Source organism: Ailuropoda melanoleuca, chromosome 9 (assembly GCF_002007445.2).
Source record: "Ailuropoda melanoleuca isolate Jingjing chromosome 9, ASM200744v2, whole genome shotgun sequence".
Classification (NCBI taxonomy): domain Eukaryota; kingdom Metazoa; phylum Chordata; class Mammalia; order Carnivora; family Ursidae; genus Ailuropoda; species Ailuropoda melanoleuca.
This window is the reverse complement of record NC_048226.1, coordinates 20,375,699-20,398,809: the sequence shown is the minus strand read 5'-3', so window position 1 is coordinate 20,398,809 and position 23,111 is coordinate 20,375,699. Positions and strand designations below refer to the sequence as shown.

The window sequence follows — 23,111 nt, the reverse complement described above, 5'->3', positions numbered from 1 at the left end:
AAAAATGTGTGGCCAACATCCCACTGGGCACAGAGGTAGGCACGTCTTGGCTTCTCTTCCTGTCCCACAACCGTCTGGCCTGCAGAATGTGATCTCCCTTGTGGATATGATTGTCTCCAGTGGCTTGTGGAAGCTGACCCTGAACAGCCATTGTGCAAAACCATTTTTCCAGCCACAGAGGTCCCTTAGGCCCAGGAGCTCCTCAGTGGGTGGCCAGGAAAAAGATGGGCACTGCCTCCTGGCCTTCTCACCATGTGGACCTGGGATCTCAAAGAGGCAGCGAGGACATCAGAAGGTCTGGGCCAGGTCTGAGGCCTATACTCCATCCTGGTAGGTGACTTGGGATGCCTGTCCCAAAGGTTCCATGCTGCTGAGAAGCCCACAGGTATGTGGGTCCAGATGGGCTCAGGAGAGCATAGCAGCATCCTTCAGATGCTCATGGTCCTGCTTTTGCCCACTCTCCTTTGCCTGGGGCTCAGGGCCCAGAACTGGCTGCGGCCCCCATTCTTGGCAGGATTTCTCAGCTTCCCTGTATGTGCCCCTTCTCTGCGTGACTGCTGTGCTCCCCACATGTGCCCCCAGCCCTGTGCCTCCCTGTAGCCTGTCCTGCACTCAGGTGCTGCAAGAACTTTTGAGTATTCACATCTCTTTGCTCTGGCTTGTGGCGTTGATATTCAGGAGTGACAGCTGTGATGATGACGATGATGACGATGATACCATAAAAAGGGTAACTGATGTTTGCTGCATCAGACCTCCTCTGTGTCAAGTGCTGCACTAGGTCCATTCCACACATTCCGTTCCATCCTATGTGCTCGGTACTATTATGATCCCCATTTTACAGACGAGGAAACTGAAGGTCCACTAACATATCCCCAGTCCATGCCCACTGTGGGTCAGGCACCCCGAGGCTGGGGAGTGCCTGGCTCATCCGGCTCAGAGGAAGCTTGCTACACCTACCTGGTGGCTCAGGCACTTCCCTGGCCTATGGCTGCCCAGGGCCTCATGCAGGACCAGGGATCCAGGACTGCTCTCTCACCTCCCCAGTAGACAATGACAGAGGCATGTCACTGATGCAGGCCAGAGTCCCCTGGATACTTGGTTCACTGCCCAAGCTCTATCCCTGGGGGTCTTTGCTCATAGCTTTGAACTGTAAGAGCTCCTTCTGCACTGTGTCCCCAGACACACCAGCCATGTTCAGCTCAGGTACACACTAGAGGAGCCACAGGGGAGAAGCACAAACATTGGGATTGGCATCCTCGGGCCTAGGGTGGGATCTCTGCAGGTTCTGCTCTGAGCCTGCTGCCTCCTCTCCGCAAGACCACAGAGAGAAATACAAATGCAAGGAGTGTGCCTTAGTGTAGGGAACTGGCTTGTCTGGGGCCTGGGTCTCACCTGGCTGGTGGTGGTTGGGCCTACCACGGCCTCGTAGGGCGGGGGGAGCTCAGCGGGGTAGAGCAGGCCAGGACTGTTGATGGCAACATCATACAAAGTGCTGAATGGAGAGGGAGCAAAGTCCAAGTGGAGACCCCTGAAAAGGCAGAACCATCGCATTGTCACTGCTGGGGTGGGGGAGGGGAGCCTGAACTGCTGACCTTTCTCTTAAATGCAATCAAAATATCACTTGTCAGGGTTTCCCCTGGTCAAATACTTATTGTGTTTGTGAAATAAAAGGCTCATTCACTAGGCACTTTTACCTTTTTTTTTGTTTTTAGTTTTTTTCTGGAGAGACGTCGACATTTTCACTAAACTCTATGGCCCTGTCTACTAAAATTAAAATAATCATAGAGCAGATTAAATCTTTAATTAAATTTTACAGGTCATGTTAATAACCATAACTCAATAGCAGTTTGCGTTTCATGAGAACATAATGGAGCTGTTCTTGTGGGGCTAGGTTTGCTTTTGTTGTTGCACGGCGGCAATACCAAGAGAAATTGGTCTCTCTAAGCCAACGTTCTACCTCTTTTCACTGTTCACGCTCTGCTCTCTAATCAAACATGCTTTCGTATGTTCACTCTCCTCCACTCAGCTGCCCCACTGAAAACGAACGTGGCTGTTGCAAGTTCTACCTCCCTGACTGCTCCTATCTTCCTGGCATCCATGCCAGTCACCACCACCATCACCAGAAAGACCCACCTGTGGGCCTCGGTTGTGGGCGTGCAGGTGTACTCTGGTGGGTAATAAGGTGGAGGTGGGAGGGGGGGAATGAACTCATCGAAATCCAAGGTCTGGTGGAGCACGGTGCCATGGGGGGTCACGCAGGCTGGGCTGGTGGAATGTACCCTTTGTGGAAGGAACTGGAAAACAGAGAGATTCAGAGTTATTTGGGACATCTTGTGTGGTTTATGTCTAATTAAGCTAATTACACATAAGCTTTAATGATCCATTTGGAACTTATGTAATTTAAACCATCGGACTGTGACGGCGAAACACACACTTCAAGATGATGGCTCCGTGAGGAATGCCTCGCCCCCAAAGCTTCTTTGTTAGGCTTTGTTTCTCACACTGCTACACAGAATGCCTCTGTTCTAAGGAGAAATACAGTCTGGGAAGTCTTTAATTCTATCCCCATCCCTAAATCTTTCTCTTCAGATTATGCTACTCAAAGCCTGTGGGTCAAAAGGGTGTTTGACATCCAGGATTTAAGACAGCACTTCCCAAAGCGCATTCATGAAAAAACACCAGTCCTTCAAGATGTTCCTCTCCACTTCCCCCCAAATTCCTACAGCGAAACAGATTTGGAAAATGTTACATATTGTACTCCCTTCTTGGAGCCCTGTAACGCATATTAGTATGTTAAAGGTCCCAACCAAAAAAAAAAAAATCTGTTTAACCCATTAATGGAACATTTCTCAAATATTTCATTATGGGTCCCTTTGGACACATAGTATCTACGAATACTTCTCAGTCCTAGAAAATTCATAAACTTTGTAAAACACTGCTCCGAGGGAAAAGAATCATGAGCTCCAGAACATTCTGTGGGACAACCTTAAAACCTAGAGGCTGCTTGAGCAAACTGAGTTAAAATCGCTTAAACAAAAAGAAACTTGCCTCTGCCTAGCTTTCCATTTCTGCCCATAGGAAGCACTGGCCAATAACTTCTCATCCTTTTCTATTTACCTCCCCCCCCATCGCAAGTAATGAATCATGGAACTTTAAATCAAAAACTAGGGATGTGCTGTATGGTGACTAACATAATATAATAAAAAATTATTAAAAAATCTTTTAAAAAAGAAAATAAATTAATTAAAATAAAAAAAAAAAACTTCCCATCCTCTGGTCACTGTTCCCCAGAGGTTACCTGTGGTATGGAGATGTCTGAGCCATTGCTCCAGTTCTGATCAACACCTCACTGTGATGACTGCAGGTGCAAGAAGACTGTGCTACTCAAGCGCTATGCTCTGGGACATCCCACTGCATGAAGGGAAAGGGATGGGTGGGACAATAGACTGTATACGGTCAAGCGAAGACAGTTACGCTAGTAAACAAGTTCTCCAAGCACTGTGTGGGGACCTGGAGTCTACAAAGGGTTAATGAAGATGACATTTGAATGGGTCTGAAGATTGGTAGGACTTCTACAGGTGGGCTTGTCCAGGCTCAAGGACAGGTGAGCTAGTGACAGATGTGTTTAAGAAAAGCAAATTTTTATAAGACTCTAAAGTTTAATTCTTAATTCTGGAGGCACTGGGGAGCCAGTGAGGGTGCTAGAGCTGGGAAGCAGTGCTATTAAAGCTGTGTGGTAGGAAGTGCCTTCTGGCAGCAGTGTTTACGGTGGTCTGGACTTAATAAGAGGCTGGGATGGTGGGACATTTTTGCACAAGTAAGGGTGAGGTCACAATTCTGAGTAGGTCAAATGCCATGAAATCAGCATGCTCCAGACTCATGGAGAAAGAATAGTGACCATGTCTACACATGTAACACATCAGACTGAAATTGTCTCATGTGGGTTTTCTTAACACACAAAGCACGTTCCCTGCCTTTCCAGCAGGTCTGAGCTGTAGCTTTGTTTAATTGTCTGAAATAGAGGTGAGTCAGTGGCTACAACCAGGTCGAATGTGTGTCTGTCATCCTCTGCCTTGGAAAACTGTCAGCCCCGATGCATATGGCACTAAGCTGAGCAGTTAGGACGAGGCCAAATGTCCTTCAGGTCTAATAGGGGCATATTTTGAATGAGTCTCTATCAGAAATTAGAAAAATCAATAACACACTCAAGCATGAAATGCAAGAGTCAAAATGCTCTCCTATAAAAGGTACAATCCCACCAGGAATGGGAACAACAAGCATCTTCAACGAGAGAGGCGAGGCGCTCCAGATGATACTATTAGCAGGTTTAAATGCCTAGATGCTGCCGTACACCAGAGGTTTTTAAAAGGCTAAATGACAGCTTTAACCACTTCTGCTCTAAATGCCAGATCACCTTTCCAGTGGTGTGTTGGCTCCATCTTTAGGGAAGCAACTCACACTCAGCTTGTTGCAACTGAGGTTTTAACCTACGTTCCTCGGCCTTCCCAGGCAGAAGCCTGCAAGGAACACTTGACATACATCCTCCTCCCCCAATGAGGTGGGGTCTGTCTCCAAGCCCAAGGTCACTTGCTTGGGACTCTGCTCTGAGATGTTAGGGCTGGAAGTCTGCAAACCACATTTGCACGTCCCTTGTCGGTTGGCTTCCTGCTGGGCTCTGCCAACAGGGGGCGCTAGAGGGAGTCTGGAAGAAGAGAGCTACGCTTCTCCTGCCCTTCCCCCACTCCTACTCTTGTGTTCCGCACTAAGGGGTGGAAGCTGCCTCCTTGGCTGCTTGTCTCTGTGTCTGTTCCCTCTTCCCGGATCCCCACTTCCCTTTCATCCAGCAACCTCCTAGTCATCCTTCAGGACCTGGCAGGAATGCTCTTGGCCCCCTCACACCCCGCCACGCTGCCTGCTCCCACATCTGCAAATTAGTGGTGAAGCACAAAGCCTGAGCTTGCGTTGGGGTGTGGTGGGTGGAAAACCAGCTCTGAATTGTCACTTCTTCTCCAGGTGGTCCTACTTGCTCTGGGCCATCTCCAACTGCCTTGTTTGTTCTGTATGGAGTGGTGCAGGTACCCCGACTGAGATGTTCACACACCTGATGTGAGTGTCATTATTGCCCAGAGCTCGTCATCCACAAAAGAGGAGTGTGCATTTTAGACCCTGCCAGAGAGAAGCCCCTCCTCATCTGTCTGCTCTGGAGAGGGAATCCCAACTTAGGGGGTGCCGTCCTTCAAGGCACATTGGAACCAGTGTGGAGGGCTGGGGTGCACCTGGCCTGCAGCAGCTTCCCAAGGCCCACTTAGGAAGGACCCTAAAATTTGGTTCTATAAGAACAGTCCATAGTCTGGGGTCTGAGAGGGGGTGCAAAGAGGTCAGTGGGCCTTGGGTGACCCTGCCTGACCACGGAGGGCCCGTGAGACTATGAGCACATTACTGACCCCTTTGAGTCTCGATTCCCCTCTCACCCCACCTAGCCTGACAGGGTCACACTGGGAAACACCATTTCTGTTACAGACCCAGATGGCAGCGTTGTGTGGCTTAAACAAAGGACCATATCACACATATTAGCTCTGCTGTCCCTACACCTCCATCTCCTGTCATGAGGGGAGGTGGAGGAGTAAGGAACGGAGGGCAGGACAAGGGGCTGGAGTTTCCAGGAACTCCTTTGAGCTCTGAGCAACTTCTTCTCTTTCAGGCTCCAGGACAGGCCTGCCAGTCTCCTTTTACACGGCTCCCTAGGCTCCTGAGCAGCGGCTGACTCTCTGGTTCACTGGGGAACAGAGCACACTCTCCCGGCTTCCCCACCACACTCTGGCTCCTGAATGGATCACACACATCTTTGAGATTTCCCATAAGGACTAAGCAATACAGGGCAATAGCCCCCTTCCTCTACCTTTCTTGATACTTGGGAGAAATATGCTAATATTCCTATGGTAGTTTTCTTAATTGACCTCTTGTCACCGACTGACTGGATGAGCTGGGCTTTCCCTCCGCACTCCAGACCCTGGAGTCATGTCTGCCCAAGGCACATTGCTGCTCTCTGGTCCTGCCACCACCCCAAGTGTGTTCCCCAGCTACTCATGGCACAGGGGTGCCCTCCCCAGCAGCTAACACCCAGTGTAGTTACGACTGTAATTCATGATGAACTATGAATACAGGCAGGAAAACTTGCTTGTTCTATGAGAACCAAGTTGAATGCTTTGGAAAGACTTGAGAAAGGAGATCAGCTGAGCAGAAAGTGTTGCCAAGCCAGGTCCTGGCAAGGCAGCTGTAAGGGAGTGGAGAGGAGTCATAAAACATCCAGGGGAGCTCTGCATTCTGCTCGCTTTGCATGTCTCACTCCAATTTAAAGGAACTGAATCTAGAAATTACAGATGGTGCAATTTCCATGGGGTTTATACAAGAAATATAACTCGGTACACTAATACGTAGACCCCCTATTGAACAGAAGGTCTTGGCCCCAAATCAAAACCCTGGTGGACAAAAGCTCATCAGCATTTATTTATTTATTTATTTATTTATTTATTAAAGATTTCATTTATTTATTCGACAGAGATAGAGACAGCCAGCGAGAGAGGGAACACAAGCAGGGGGAGTGGGAGAGGGAGAAGCAGGCTCATAGCAGAGAAGCCTGATGTGGGGCTCGATCCCATAACGCCGGGATCACGCCCTGAGCTGAAGGCAGATGCTTAACCGCTGTGCCACCCAGGCGCCCCTCATCTGCATATTTAAAGTCACAATGTTTCCAGCATATACGTTTCACCGTTAGGATTGTCTGCTAAAACTAGCTTTTTCAGATTTGGGGGGGGGCACCTGGATGGCTCAGTCAGTTAAGCATCCAACTCTTGATTTCAGTTCAGGCCAAGATCTCAGGGTCGTGAGATCTAGCCCTGCATCAGGTTCCACACTCAGCACAGGTCTGCTTGAGATTCTCTCTCTCCCCACCTCCCTAAAAATAAATAAATAAAATCTAAAAAAAAAAAAAATAATCAGACAACTTTCAGTTCTCGTCTGATAGATAAGTAGCATGTATTACCCAGAGATGTTTCTGGTAAACCCAGACCTCAAGGAAGGTTACTGTGGGTCCAAGGAGGGGCCAGCCTACGTGAGGTGCTGGTGGGCACTGGGGTGAGCTGGAGAGGTGAAGATACTGGTGAACTTGAGTGATTCTGGGAGTTCTGGGGTGGAGGGTGTTATAACCATCCCTGACCACGGCACCCATAACCATCCCTGACCATGGTACCCCTTGCTAGCTCCATGGGCAAGCCCACAGTTAGCACGTCTGCGAAAGGCATGGTGCTCCGTCTGCACTTTCTGGAGGCGTTCTGAGTTACAGGGCATATGATTCGTGTTGAGAACATAAATGACAACAATAAAAGATGAAGTTCACAAGCAAGTGCCTAATGCAGATGCATGTAATAGCAGATGATGTCCCTTAGGCTAAGGTGGCTGGCAATAAAGTTCGTGGGGAGGAAAAGAGCTAAATGGAGAAATGGGAAAAATGAGATGACACTCAAGAAATAAAACTAAAAATGTGAGATCAGAGATACTTTGGAGGTAAAAGCTTTCTCCACTAAACTGTATCAATAAACTGAATTTTATCATCAGTTGCCTTTTGCTACTATTTCCAAAACATATTAGAGTACTCTAGCTTTATAAATCTGATGATAGGCATAAAGCTTTGTATCTCATGTATACATGCATTCAGGATAGGAGCTCTAAAAATGGTTACTTATGCCAAGATGCAGAGCCCCAGAAGAAAGGAAGGAATTAGGGGTTCCCTCCCTGCCAGGCCAAGGCCCTTGTTGTGAGTCAGCCTGTGGTCTGGAGTGCCTCGTGGTCTTTGGTGTATAAATGACACCAAAAGAATTCTCTTGCTTCCCGTTTCTGTGTTTTTGGAGCAGAGCTGGAACTTAAAAGTACTTGTGAAATGATGTGTGTGTGCAGACACCTCCCAGATTTTTAAAAATTTGTATCCCAATTCCCTATGATTGTCTCACCCACACCAAAATTGAGAGCAATATACCTAGGGACCCTCTTTCACTGAATCTTTCCAAAGCACTCATTTTTTTAAATAATAGAAACAATGATCTTTTTTGCACTCATATTTCATTGGTTTCTATAGTACTACAGTATGCGCTGACAAGCCAAACACCACTGGCCTAGACTGCTTTGGGGACAGCTACAACTGTCCCTTAGGAAACTTGTGACCCAACTGCTGGGAGCAGAGATGGCATGGGGGTGAACCGCAGAGGCCGCTGGTGGGAGGCTGTGTGGTGGGGAGCAGGCAGTGCATCTTACGGGCGTGATGGAGAACCATGGCTCCCGGGCCAGTGGGTTCAGCACAGGTGGACTACGAGAGCTATAACTGTATGCACAAGGAGCTTACTGAAGCGTCATCTGCACGGATCTAAACAAAAACAAAATCAAAACCAAGAAAGAACTCAAGCATCCACACACAGAAAAATGGCCGATTGACATTACATCCACAGTACGAATCAGTGTAGACATGAGACATTTCTGTGTATATTGACCTACAGAGATGTCCCTCTAGGGATATACAAACTATATGCTTATAGTTTCAGGCTATAAAATCAAGTTGCAGAGTGATATGAATAGTGTGATCCCATTCAGTTAAAAGGAAGATATAACGCGGGGTGCCTGGGTGGCTCAGTCGGTTAAGCATTTGCTTTCAGCTCAGGTCCTGACCTCAGAGTCCTGAGATCGAGCCCCACATCAGGCTCCCTGCTCAGCGGGAAGTCTGCCTCTCCCTCTCCCCCTGCTCATGCTCTTTCTCTCAGATAAATAAGTGAAATCTTTAAAAACAAAAAAGGAAGCAATAGCGGAAAGAAGAAGAGAAGGAAGAATGGAGGAAAGGAGGAACAAAGAAAATAGTCTATTTGTATATGTTAATAGAAACACTAAGAAATCAAGAAAGAAATGGAAGGATTCACTGCAAACTTTCCTCAGGAGAATGAGGTGGGAGAAGGTTAATAATAATAGCTTATTAACTTTGTCTTTATATGTCTCTGCATTTTCCTTGTTTCAGTGATCATATATTACTTCTTTAATTCAACAGTCTAATGAAACGAAGTAAGAAAATTAAAGTCAATTACACCTGAATAAAGCTGGAAAAAAAGGAGAAGACTTTTCCAAAAAATTAAAAAGAGCTTCTGAGGCATGCTCATGAATAGCTCGATTCCAGGTTCCATCCCTCAGGGAAAACCATGAGCCCCTGAGCCTCCCCACTTCTCCTTTTTCCAGGGTGCAGCCTGTGGGGCCAGCGTCACCCAGCCTCTGACCCATGTGGTAAAAGCCAACCTCCCCCACGTGGGCCACCAGGGATTTTCAAAGCCCACGCACGTGCATTACCTGATTCCTCTTTCAGTGGCCCCGTGAGGCCAGCGGAGCACGGACAGTCCTACACAGAGCAGAGGAAACTGGGACAAATAGGCAGCGATATGCCCAAGGTCATGCATGGGTCCCACAGGGCGCCATGGTCATATGCCCCCAGTTCCCTTTCGGCTCCCCCGAGACGCTGCAGCAGTCAGCAGCACAGCCAGGGACTTAAAGGAGAGTAGAGCCTTGTCTGGTCCCATAGCCCATGGTCACAAAGGGAAAAGGAACTTGCCAGCAGGAATTTAACTGATTTCCACTTCCACGCCGGGGCTTAGAAGCAAGCTTACCGCAAATACTCAGCAATGGAATAGCCAGGGGTTCTGACGGTGGCTGTCATCATTGTGACCACACCTCCCCTCCCTGTGGTGGTTTGCAGTTGACAGAGTACATCAAGGACCACGACGTTCATGGCCATGGCTGCAGCATATTCCCAATAACAAACTAATATTCCCCCTGCATTTAAGAGTCGAATAGGTCACACTTCTTGAATATTCACCTGGTATGCCATTTGATCCATTTCGGAGGTAAGGAAACCGAGGCTCAGGTGGGTTCGGTGACAAACCCAGAGTCACTTGCTTCATACGCAGAAGAGGTGGGACTCTGACACAGACACGGCTGACACCAGGCCCAGTATCGCCGGCCCGCTCGCATGCCACGTGGTGGAATGGTAGCGTGAGCCCGCATCAACGTGATCGTGACCATAGACGCTGTCACAGCTACTCTACGCCTTATTCGGATTTAGTTCGAGTTTTCATTCTAATGCTTCAAACCAGGGAATGCAAACTTTTATATATATAGCCCTTTGGTTCTGTTAGTTTGGTTAAATTGGTATGATATTTACAGATCAATAGTAAAATCTGCAGAGGTGAGTAGAACCCCACGGTACTTAACCTTTCCTTTATACAACATGCCGGAGAAAATCACCAACATGAGGCCTCTGTGAGTGAGGCCAAAAGTTCATTGCCGCTGAATAACTGCTTAATTAAATCCCTTTCAGAGAACTGCCACCTCTCGGAAAGGTCAGCCCTGGCTGTGACAGCTGTGTAGATATACACTGGGACAAAGAGGCGGGCATTGCATATGATTAGGACCAATGAATTTTTAACATCTTGGTAATGATGCTCTCTGGCCCTGTAACTTGATGAACTGATGTATTGCCATGGGGTGGATGAGAAAGAGCAAATAAAACAGCCTACTACCAGAATAGCTTAGTTTTTTCTTTCATGAGATGCATAAAACATTGAGGGGGAGGCAGGGCAGGTCTCGAAGAAGCAAAGAGAGAGACAGAGAGACAGAGATGGAGGGAGGGAAAGACAGACACACACACACAAAGAAGCAAAACAGAGAGAGACAGAGAGACAGAGACAGAGAGACAGACACACAGATAGATAGACAGATAGACACGCACACAGATGATTCCTACCCTAGGCATTGGAGAACCATATCTTCCCATCAGTTTCTCTTTATCGTACTGACTTTAGTGGTAACACTGAACAGTGGGCTGTGTTTCATTCACGTTGAATAATGAAGAGCCTTCATTATTTATTAAGCATGTACTTATAAATGTGTATTAATAAGTGTGTGACCCTTGCTTCTAGTCTCATTTCTCCCCCTTGGGAGCGGCAGTTTTTCAACTCTAAGACTTTGGCTGGGGGGCGGGGGTGGCAAATGATGGCCAGCCAGCGACTCTGCCACTAGGTAATGAGCTCAGGGTTAATTAGCAAATCTAAAAAGCACAGATGAGCAGTTTTTCAACTTGAAAAGGACTCATTTTCTTAAAAATCTTCCTTTATTAAAAGAGAATTCTTAAGCTGGAGGAAGGCACCTTGCTCTGGAGGTCCCGGGCCCAGAGGATGTCTAGGGCTATAGGATTGTCACTAAAAGTACTCAAGAGCACACACGAGAGGCATGAGGGTGGCAGGATTCTGTTAACACGCAGCTCCAACAAATGCCTAAAATAAATACATTAAAGGCCCCAAATGTGTAGGTCCTCTATCTTCCAGAGGGTAGCATGAGGTGACCTCCAAGCACCATGGACTCTCAGGGCCTATCATCCTTGTGGCTTCTGGATGAAAGCTAGAAGAGTCCACTCTCCATTGGTTTCAAAGTGGCTGGAGGAGAAGGGGGTCAGGCTCGCCATTCGGAGTGTGCTTGGGAAGGAAGGGACCCACTCACCATCTGCAGGACGTCGGAAGAGACCATCTGCATGCAGCACATGGCTGTGGCCAACGCGCACACGATGGTGGAGACGACATTGAGGGCACACACACTGAAGAGGAGATCCTGTGAGAGAAAAATGCAGCAGAATGTCAGTCTCCACTCGACAACCCAGAAGGCAGATTCTTAGCACTTCCATCAAGGTCCAGAATGAGCGTGACCAATTGCCATCCACTTCATGGAGGTTTTCTTCCGTTGTTTTTTGTTTGTTTGTTTTAATAATCAAAACTGGCCTTTAATAGAGACACGTTTATTCTTCTACAGTGCTGATCAAACTTTTCTTAGACACTGAATGAGGTATTTCATACTTTTGATCACTATTAGGCACTGACTGTCTAAGAAATCTTGAAATCACTGACATTTAAGTAGGTGGGCAATCTTTATCAATTATAAAATGTAACTTAAAATTTTGAAGACTTTAGTAAAATGCCGAGTTTTTTAATTAAACTTTTTACCTTGAGGTAATGGTAGATTCGCAAGCAGGTGTAAGAAATAATACAGAGAAATCCTGTGGACCCTTTGCTTAGTTTCCTCCATGGTAGCATCTTGCAAAACTACAGACCAGGATTGACATTGATGCAGTCAAGATACAGTACATTTCCATCACCACAAGGATCCCCGCCCCATGTTGACCTTTCAGAGACACACGTACCTCTCTCCCCCTGCTCCAGCTCAATCTCCCATTCCCAATCCCTATCAACCATTAGCCTGGTCTCGATTTTTAGAATTTTTTCCTTTCAAGAATGGTATACAAGTGGAGTCATATAGCACGTAACCTTTCAAAATTGGCTTTTTTCATCCAGCATACTTCCATCAAGATTCATCCACACTGTTGCATGTGTCCGCAGATCATTTCTTTTTATTGTTGGGCAGTATATTCCATGGTGAATGTACCACCGTTTGCTTAATCAGGCACCAGATGAGAAATAGCTGGGTGATTTTCCGTTTGGGGCTATTACAAATAAAGCTGCTATGAACGTTTGCGTACATAAGTGTGAACACAAGTTTTTATTTCCCTGGGAAAAATGTCCAAGAGTACAATTGCTGGATCATACGGTAACTGAATGCTTGGTTTTGTAAGAAACTGCCACATTATTTTCCAGAGTGGCTGAATCATTTTATGTTCCTACCAAAAACATATGAATAATCCAGTTTCTCTGCTTCCCTGCCCACATTTGGTATCACTATTTTTACTTTAGCCATTCTGATAGGTGTGTAATGATATACCAATATAATTTTTTTAATGATATTGGTTTTAATTTGCATTTCCTTGCTGGCTAGTGCTGCTGAACAACTTTTTGCGTGCTCCTTTGATCTGTATATCCTCTTTGGTGAAGTGTCTGTATCTTTTGCCCATTTTCCAATAGAATCGTTTGCTTTTTTATTGAATTTTGACAGTCCTTTTGTGTTTTACATCCTGTCTTCTGTCAGATACGTGGTTTGCAAATATTTTTCCCCACTCCGTAGCTTGTCTCTTCATCCTCTTCACATAAGTTTTCACAGAACAAAAGTTTCATGTTCATAAAGTCTAGCTTACCAATTTTTGCTTTTATGGATCATGTTTTGGTGTCAAGATTTTCTCATATTTTTTTCTGAAGTTTTTATAGTTTTATATTTTACATTTAAGTGTGTGATTTATTTTGAGGTAATTTTTGAATAAAGTGAGGGTTAGGTTGAGGTTTAGTTTTGTGTTTCTACTTTAATCTTGACATGTTCACTGCTAGATATAGAAATGTGGTTTATATATGTATATTTATCTGGTATCTTGTGACCTTGGGCTTTATGTAGACAGTGAGGCCATAATGCAAATGTTTTATTTCTTCTTTTCCAATTTGTATGCCTTTATTTCTTTTCTTTTCTTTTTTTCTTTTTCTTTTCTTTCTTTCTTTCTTTCTTTTTTTTTTTTTGCCTTATAGCACTAGCTAGAATTTCAAGTATTACGAATAAGAGTAAGAGGAATAAGATGGTGAAATTGGATATCTTTGCCTTGTGCTCTATCTCAGAGGGTATACTTCATCGAGTTTTAACTGTCCAAGTACAATTCATTCCTCTTAAGGAAATTAACTATCAAATCCAAAAATAGGAAAAAAAATAACCATGATTCACAAAAATGACCAAAGATTAGGATTCAGGAATACCTTGGAGATACTGGAGGCTGAGTTCCAGATCACTGCAATAAAACAAATACTGCAGTAAAGTGAATCAAATGCATTTTTTTTTTTTGGTTTCCCAGTGGCATAGAAGTTATGTTTACACTATACTATAGTCTGTTAAGTATGCAATAGCATTATATCTAAAAAATGTGCATACCTTAATTTTAAAATACTGTATCGCTAAAAAGTGTTAACATCATCTGGGCTTTCAGCAAGTTGTAATCATTTTACTGGTGGAGGGTTTTGCTTCCCTGTTGATGCCTGCTAATTGGGCTATGGCTGCTGAAAGTTAGGGTGGCTAAGGCAATTTCTTAAAATAAGACAACCAAGTTTGCTGCATTGACTGATTCTTCCTTTCATGAAAGATTTCTCTGTAGCAACTGATGTTGTTTGACAGCATTTTATCCACAGAACTTCTTTCAAAATTGGAGTCAATCAATCCTCGCAAACTCTGTCACTGCTTCATCAACTAAATTGACGTACTATTCTAAGTCTTTTATTATCATTTCAACAATCTTCACAGCACCTTCTCCAGGAGTAGATCGCATCTTGAGAAATCCTTTTTTTGTTCATCCATAAAAAGCAACTCCTCCTTCATTCAAGTTTTTTCATGAGAGTGCAGCAATTCAGTCCCATCTTCAGGCTCCACTTCTAATTCTAGTTCTGTGGCTGTTTCTACCACATCTGCTGTTACTTCCTCTACTGAGGACTTGAACGCCTCCAAGTTATCCAGCTAAATCAGGGCTAAATCAGTTTCTCCCAAACTCCAGTTTATATTTATATTTTGACCTCTTCTTGTGAATTATGAATGTTTTTAATGGCATCTAGAATGGTGAATTGTTTACAGAAAGTTTTCAATCGACTTTGTGCAGATCCATTAGAGGAATCACAATCTATGGCAGCTATATATAAGCTTAGGAAATGTATTTTTTTGGCTGTTCTGAAAAATACTTTATTTTTTATTGCAATTCTGTACTGTAGTTAACATACAGTGTTATTGGTTTCAGCTGTACAATACAGTGATTCAACAATTCGATACATCACCCAGTGCTAATTATGACAAGTGCCCACCTTAATCCCCATCACCTATTTCACCCATCCTCCTACCCACCTCCCCTATGGTAACCATCAGTTTGTTCTCTAGAATTAAGAGTCTGTTTCTTGGTTTGTCTCTCTTTCTTTTTCTTTTGCTCATTTGCTTTGTTTCTTAAATTCCACATTTGAGTGAAATCATATGGTATTTGTCTTTCTCTCACTGACTCGTTTAGCATTGTACTCTCTAGCTCTATCCATGTCATTGCAAATGGCAAGATTTCATTCTTTTTCGTGGCTGAGTAATATTCCATTGCATTTATATACACACTGCATCTTCTTTATCTACTTTTCTATCAATGGACGCTTGGGCTGCTTCCATCATTTGGCTATTGTAAATAATGCTGCTATACACATAGGGGTATGTGTATCCCTTTGTTTTAGTGTTTTTGTATTTTTTTGGGTACTCTGTTGTGCGATTACTGGATCATAGGGTAGCTCTATTTTTAACCTTATGAGGAACCTCCATACTGTTTTCCAGAGTGGCTGCACCAGTTTGCATTCCTACCCACAGTGAAAGAAGGTTCCCCTTTCTCCACATCCTCACCAACACTTACTGTTTCTTGTGTTTTTGATTCTAACCATTCTGACAGGTGTGGGGTGGTACCCCACTGTGGTTTTGATTTGCGTGAAATGTATTTCTTAAATAACAAGACTTGAAAGGCAAAATTACTCCTTGACCTGTAGGCTGCAGAATGGACGCTATGTTGGTGTGAAAACAACATTAATTTCATTGTACATCTCTATCAGAGTCAGTCTGTCTTTTGAATCTTTGAAGCCAGGCATCAGCGTTTTCTCTCTAGCTGTAAAAGTCCCTGATGGCATCTTCTTCCAAAAGGAGGCTGTTTTGCCTACATTGAAAATCTACTGTTGAGGGTAGCCAGCTTCGTNACCTGTAGGCTGCAGAATGGATGCTATGTTGGCATGAAAACAACATTAATTTCATTGTACATCTCTATCAGAGTCAGTCTATCTTTTGAATCTTTGAAGCCAGGCATCAGCGTTTTCTCTCTAGCTGTAAAAGTCCCTGAAGGCATCTTCTTCCAAAAGGAGGCTGTTTTGCCTACATTGAAAATCTACTGTTGAGGGTAGCCAGCTTCGTGAATTATCTGAGCTGGATCTTCTGGATAACTGCCTGCGGCTTCTACAACAGCACCTGCGGCTTCACCTTGTACTTTTATGTTAGGAGACGGCTTCTTTCCTTAAACATTATGCACCCACCTCTGCTAGCTTCAGACTTTCCTTCTGCAGCTTCCTCACCTCTCTCAACCATTGTATAATTGAAGAGTTAGGGCCTGGCTCTGAATTAGGCTTTTGCTTAAGGGAATGTTATGGCTGGTTTGGTCTTCTATCCAGACCTCTGAAACATTCACCATATCAGCAGTAAGGCTGTTTTGCTTTCTGATCATTCGTGTGTTCACTGGAGTAGCACTTTTAATTTCCTTCAGGAATTTCTCCTTTGTATTCACAAACTGGATAACTGGTGCAAGGGGACTAGCTTCTAGCCTCTCTCAGCTTTCGACTTGCCCTTTTCACTAAGCTTAATCATCTCCAGTTTTTGGGTTAAAGTGAGAGACATGCAACTTTTCCTTTCACTTGAACACTTAGAGGCTGTTGTAGAGTTCTTAACTGGCCTAATTTCAACATTGCCGTGCCTCGGGAAAAAAGGAGGCCCAAGGACAGAGAGTGAGCCAGGGAATGGCTGGTCAGTGATCCAGTCAAACTACGTATAATATTTATCAATTAAGTTCACCATATTATATTATGGGCATGGTTTGTGATGTCCTAAAATAATCCTAATAGTAACATCAGGGATCACTGCTCACAGGTCACCATAACAAATACAATAATAATAAAAGTTGGAAATATTGTGAGAATTGCCAAAATGTGACAGACATGAAGTGCGCAAATGCTGTTGGAAAAATGTTGCCAATAGACTTGCTCAATGCAGGGTTGCCACAAACCTTCAATTTGTAAAAAACACAGTATCTGAAAAGTGTAATAAAATGAAACACAATAAAACAAGGTATGCTGGTAATGATATGTCCTCCAATTCAACCTTATTCATATAAAAATGTACAAAATACTGTACATACTCAGAAAGCTATTAGGAAAAATGGATCTTTCACCTAAAGACCATGGTATTAATGAGGGTAGTTTCGATGATCTAATCAAGGGGTTAACAAATCCTCAAGAGGAGGTGGGAAATACTCATTGTATTTCCTCATTGAATGCATCATATATGCATTCGGTATGTGTCCAAATGACTTTCTTGTCTGGGAGCAGTCCCAATGGTTTACTCTTACGTTCATGAACCCATGTGTTATAATCTGTACTGTCCTTTAAGAAAGTTCCCGAATCTCCTGTAAATTACTGTCATCACAAAGTCTTTGTGCAATCCCTTTCCCTGCTCATTTGTTCTCAAAGCTTCCTTGTAAAATAGCCAAAAGGAGGTTGATTATGATAATAATATAGGGGACAAAATTAACATACTGTGTTTAAACAGATCCCCAAGGTTAAATTGTTCAATGACAATGTGAAGACAGAGAAGAGTCTTGTTTATAAGATTTGTTAGGCAGAACTGAGCAGGGTTCAGTCTAGGGCTAATTATTCCCCACTCTTGAGGTAAGAATGTTCTGGTCACTCTGAACAATGTGGGAACAGGTGCTACTCTCAGACCTGCACCAGAAACTGTTTCTAAATCTTTTTCTGTGGTTCTTTTCTGAGACTCCAACAGTTTCTTCCTGTGCACGGGCTAATCAAAATCCAACTGAATGCTCCAGGGGGATCCCCTGAAGATCCCAGAGTTCTCTCTCCTCTACTACTCTGTCCTGCGACCTCTAGTCCCCAGGTTTTAATCCCCCTAGGACTCTTAGCTCTGTGTCTCTAACTCTGGGAGTCTGCAGGGATCCTCCTGAGTTCTCCTTCCCTGTGCTGTGACCTGGAGCCTTTCGAGGCTGTAAGCTGGGGCTGCTGTAGGGCTCACCTCATTTGTTGGCCATATCTCAAGATCACTGCCCTCATTGCCTGATATGTCTTCATATTTTGTCTGTTTTGGTTTTTCTTGGCTGGGAGAGTGGGGAGTTGTTTGAGGTGGGAGACTAAATCCAGTTTCTATAATTCCATCTTGGCCAAAAGCTCTTGGTAGCTTTTTTGTTTTCATTTCCTAAGGGGTTGTAGCAGGGCTTAGACCACTGCTTAAGTATTCTGTGCAATAATACTGTGGCCAACTCAAGTGTCCTCCCTGCTCCTGCAGCTACTAAGGATGGAACAGGATGGGAGCTCAATTGCGTTTAAAGCGCGTGCACAGATGTGGTTGGAAAGAATCTAAGGAGCTTGGATTTTATTCTCTAAGTGACGAGATACCTCTAAAGATGTGTTGATGTTGGGAAAGAGATAATGCAGCCTATTTTCACAAATGATTGAGAAAGACACCTTTTTTAGGGCCGAGCACAGAGGCCGGGATGTAACAGGTGCACGGTAAACATGTGTTGAAATAAGAGACTGGAAACATGGGGGTGACCATCTCACCACCACTACAGAAGGGTGAAAACAGAGCACATGCAGGAAGCATGGAGACTGGGAGTCTGACAGTGACTCTGAAGCTGAAACCAACAGGGCATGGCCATTGGTTGGGGACAGTCTGGGATGAGGGAGAAGAATAGGTAGGAGATGATTCCAAGGCATACGTCGTGAGTGGGAGCATGATGCCAGCAGTGTGCCAGGGGTCTGAGGGAAATGGGCAGTCTTCAAAGGAGAATAACCAATGTGGTCTGGGACGTGTAAAGCTGGTTGCCAGGGACCTGACCACAGAGATGTTCGTGATCTGTTGGAAAGGTGGATCTGGAGCTCATGATGGAGGTCAGGATGGGAGATGCAGACTAGGTGTCATCCCTACAGAATCAAGATGTGCCTTCCCCTGTAGGTGCCCTGATGTATCTGATGGCCTGGGGTTCACTCATTCCCTTCTCCAGACCCACCAGACCGCAGGGGATTAGGGTGCTCCAAACTCCCTAGAGAAGAGGGCATACTTGGATGAAACTATCATTCTCACCTTAAAGATACATCAGAGAACAACCTGAGATAGTAAGTAGAAATCTTAATGTATCTCTCAGGGGGCAATTCAAAAGTAGAACCAATATAGTGACATCTCCTAATGTACCCTAACCAAAAATATAATCAATACCTTAATTTTATCCTCAATCTAAAAATGTGAACTTTATTGACCATATATTCTACTGTCATTAAAACGAATGCTCTTCTGAAAAGAACATTAATTTTTGTATATACTCTCATTTGCAACCAAATAAAACTACACAAACACACAAAACCAAACATAAATCACAATCTTTTTTTTTTTTGAATATGCATCATGCGGCCAACACTGCTTTATATCTCATGGAGTGTATTCATTTGAAACACACACCAAAAAGACTTTTATTTTCTTCTTCCAGCTATTAAAATGCTTGGCTTTTTTTTTTCTAGATAACAGCACACCACCTGGAATTATGCTTATGTGTTTCTTTGGAATTGCTTTCTGGCTTAAATAATGTCTTTACTTCTGCCCATTGACAGCTTTATCAGAGAATCCTCTGCAAGCACTGAAATCCATGTTCTATAAAATATTTTTATAAGGTCATTCAAAATGGCAAGTGTGAAAACAAGGCAGGTCTTTCACCGCAGATGCTCAGTTTTGCTGCCAGCCATCAAGGATACTTACTCTAATAAAATTTACCATTGTCCAGAGGAAAAATGGTCTTACATTCATTTCTATTAGCTCATTGACCAGTTTTTTTCCCCACGTTTTTTTCTTTCTTTGAATAAAGAAAGAGATCCCATAGGAGACCATTATCAGCCAAAGTGTAATGATAGAAGGTAAGGAAAGGCTCATAGCATAAAGACTAAGTGATGAGACCAGAGCCAACAGTAATTTCGTGTGTTATAATTAAGGGATGGGAGTTGGGCTTTATCAAAATTATCCTATTGAAACTTATCAATTACTCAATGCAGGGATGTCTGTCTTAGTGGGTCTTTCATGGCAGGAATGGGACACAAATGTGGAAAACCAAGATGTTAGAAAACGTGGGTGAAAGCGGTGGGGAGTATGACAAGAGAAACTATGCTTGTGACTTCCGGAGCTTAGAACCTCCTGCATTAAAGCACAAGGTACACGCACAATTGGGTTGTTCTGCTCTGAGCATGAGGCAATTATATGAAGATTTCAAAATTCTGAAAAGGTAGTTCTCATGTCACCAGCTTGAACTGAAGCATCCTCTGTAGGTCTTTTCCATCTGTTCCTCCCCTCCCAAATCCAGTGCCTGCCCAGCTATGCCCTTCATTAACACATATATTCCTGGACAATTTACCCCAGCTTCCCAACTGCTCTCTCTCTGATTCTCCCTATCTAGGTGGAGTATTTAAACGACTTCTCTAATTACAATTCTTCCTTATGTTTCTCTGCCTCTTGGATCCAAATGTGACCTTACTTTCAAGGTCCAGGTTGAATCTCATTTCCTTCAGTGTCTTCTTCTCCAACAGCTGATACCTCAAGGAATTTTTCCTTCTTTTAACCCACAGGGTGACCTGCACCATATATTCTTTATTGCACTGTGATATTAGACCTTGGTCATGGACTGTTACCTGACATGTAATGCAGTTCTATGTTGGGAAAGGCAATCTGCCATAGTCCCTGAGCATGCCTGGAAGTTTCTGATAGGCATGCCAAGAAGATAAATCTTGACTGCTCTTTACCCCACCCATTTCCCAGTGTTTTGTTTGCAACAAGCAACCTTGAGGAAGGAGGTAGCACTGCCCCTCGACAAAGCATAGGCTTATTACAAATGCAGCAAATTGCCCAGACTCAGTGCTTCTCTCCCATAATGTGGCCCACTGCATGTGCAGGCATCCATCATGGGCCCTTGGCATTGTCCCAAGAGGCTTGAGGGGCACAGGGAACTGACACAAACCAACAGGAAGCTCTGGCAATCACTTTTGCCATGAGTGATAATGTCCCTTGTCTCTGAACCAGGGGTCTCATGTCTTCTGCCAGAGAAGTAACAGTAAACTCAAACAGGTGATGTTGTTAGCTTGAAGCAGGTAAAAAGCTTAGACCCTGAACAGTTCCTGACAATATATTTCCATCTTCATTTTGAGAGGACAGCAAGAACGGAGAACCAGTCTTCTGTTATTGTCTATAATAGAATACCTCATTCAAAATAAGCAGCTGGTAAACATTCGTTTGAAAATGTAGGGGATATTTCATTGGTCTCTTCTGAATATTAGGGTTCAGACTGGAAGGAAATGATATGCTGACTTTCCAAATTTCCAACCACACACAGAGAAAAATTCACCATCACCCAAATAAATTAATGGATAAGCAAGACTCTGTACAAGAGCTCTTGATGGTAGTATGATCTCTGTGTGTGTGTGTAAAATTTGTGACTTCTATTTTCCATAAAATTTCTCAAGTGACAAGCACATCCTGGAACAGATCCCAGGCCATTTAATTTGTCTCTATAGAAAGTAGTTCTTGCAGACAGAGGTCTTTGTGGCTGGCTTGAATACTGACCTTAGAAAAGGAGCTAAAATTAGGCTGTCATATGAAGAAGGTAAGTGATTCATGGAGGAATCTGTGAAAGTTATTATTTCAAGATGCAAACATTCTACTTAGGATCCCTACGAATTTAAGTGAATTTTGGCCTTGCTTTGGTCTCTCAGGCACCATCAATAACACAAATACTACTAGAAGAGGACAGGTTTGCTTCTCACACAATATGTGCTGTTTGTTCAATGGAACTTTTAACTTTGAGCAAGGACTCATGAGGAGATTTACATTCTCCACAAAGGTGCAGAATTGCACCTTATTTGGTAATTTAAAACCTGTCCTCTGCCCTCCTAAGCGATTGCTTTTAGTTTCTTGTTGGTGGATATAAATTCCTTAGATAACTATATAAATAACTGTAATTCACAGACTAATTGTTTTCTTACAATTCTATCAAATTTTAAGATCAAGAAAACAATTTGCCATGTTCCTGAAATTCAAGAAAGGGTAATCAGGTAAAAAATAAGTTTCTCTACCTGTGTGCGTGTGCACACATGTTATAGCACATATATGTATCTTTGTATATGTATATTAATTTTTTCAAAATTTCCTTTTGATTTTCTCCTTGACCCAGTGTTCATTTAAGAGCACGTTAGTTTCTACATATTTGTGAATTTTCCTGTCTTCCTGCTGTTGCTGATTTCTAATTTCATTTTATCATGGTCAGAAGAGATACCTGGTAGGATTTCAATCTTCTTAAGTTTGTTAAGACTTGTTTTGTGCCCTAACATGTAATCTATCCTGAAGAATGTTCCGTGTATTCTTTTTCTGATGAATGAAAACCTCTGTACGTGTCTGTTAGGTCTATTTTGTTCAAGTCCAAGGCTTCTTTATCGATTTTCTGTCTGGATGTTCTATTCATTATTGAAAGTGGCATATTGAAGTCTACTATTACTGTTTGCTGATTTCTATTTTTAAAAATGTCAATATTAGTTTATATACACAGGTGCTGTGATGTTGAGTGCATATATGTTTACAACTGCTATATCTTTCTGTTGAATTGACCTTTATCAATGATCTTTGTCTATAAACAGTTTCTGACTTTAAGTTTACCTTGTCTGATACATAAGTATTGCCACCCCTGCTTTCTTTGGTTACCATTTGCATGGACTATCCTTTTCCATCCCTTCACTTTGAGCCTATGTGTGTCCTTGAATATAAAGTGAGTTTCCTGTAGGCAGCACAGAGATGGATATTGTTTTTTTTTTTTTATATACATTCAGTCACTCTGTATCTTTTTATTGGGGATTTAGTCCATTTAGATTTAAAGTAATTATTGCAAGGGAAAGATTTACTAATGCCACTTTGTTAACTGTGTTCTGTTTGTTTTGTAGGCCTTTGTTCCTTTCTCCCTTCCACACCATCTTCTTTTGTGTTTCAGTCTTCTGTTTTTTGTAGTGATAGGCCTTGATTCCTTTTTCTTTTACTTTTGTTTAACTTTTATAGGTATTTTCTTTGTGGTTACCAAGAGGCTTACATAAAATATAGTTCTAAGAGTATGTATATATTTATAAAATATATCTTTCCTATATATTCCTTTATAACATATATTTTCCCATAAATTCTGAATTTCTAAAAACTCACTGTGAGAAGGGCCATATGCACCCCAATGTTCATAGCAGCATTGTCCACAATAGCTAAAT

The 23,111-nt window shown here is 43.3% G+C and overlaps 1 protein-coding gene across 1 annotated transcript in view; it reads right to left on the bottom strand.

The window, feature by feature from the left end:
- Positions 1-23,111, bottom strand: part of FAM189A1 (family with sequence similarity 189 member A1) — a gene marked incomplete at its 5' end in the record, with an annotated part of 496,657 nt that overhangs the window by 17,838 nt on the left and 455,708 nt on the right. The window contains 3 exons of the mRNA XM_019808470.2: positions 1,393-1,528; positions 2,134-2,294; positions 11,581-11,688. Coding sequence (XP_019664029.2) covers positions 1,393-1,528; positions 2,134-2,294; positions 11,581-11,688 — 405 coding nt within the window. The remainder of the gene's footprint in view (positions 1-1,392; positions 1,529-2,133; positions 2,295-11,580; positions 11,689-23,111) is intronic.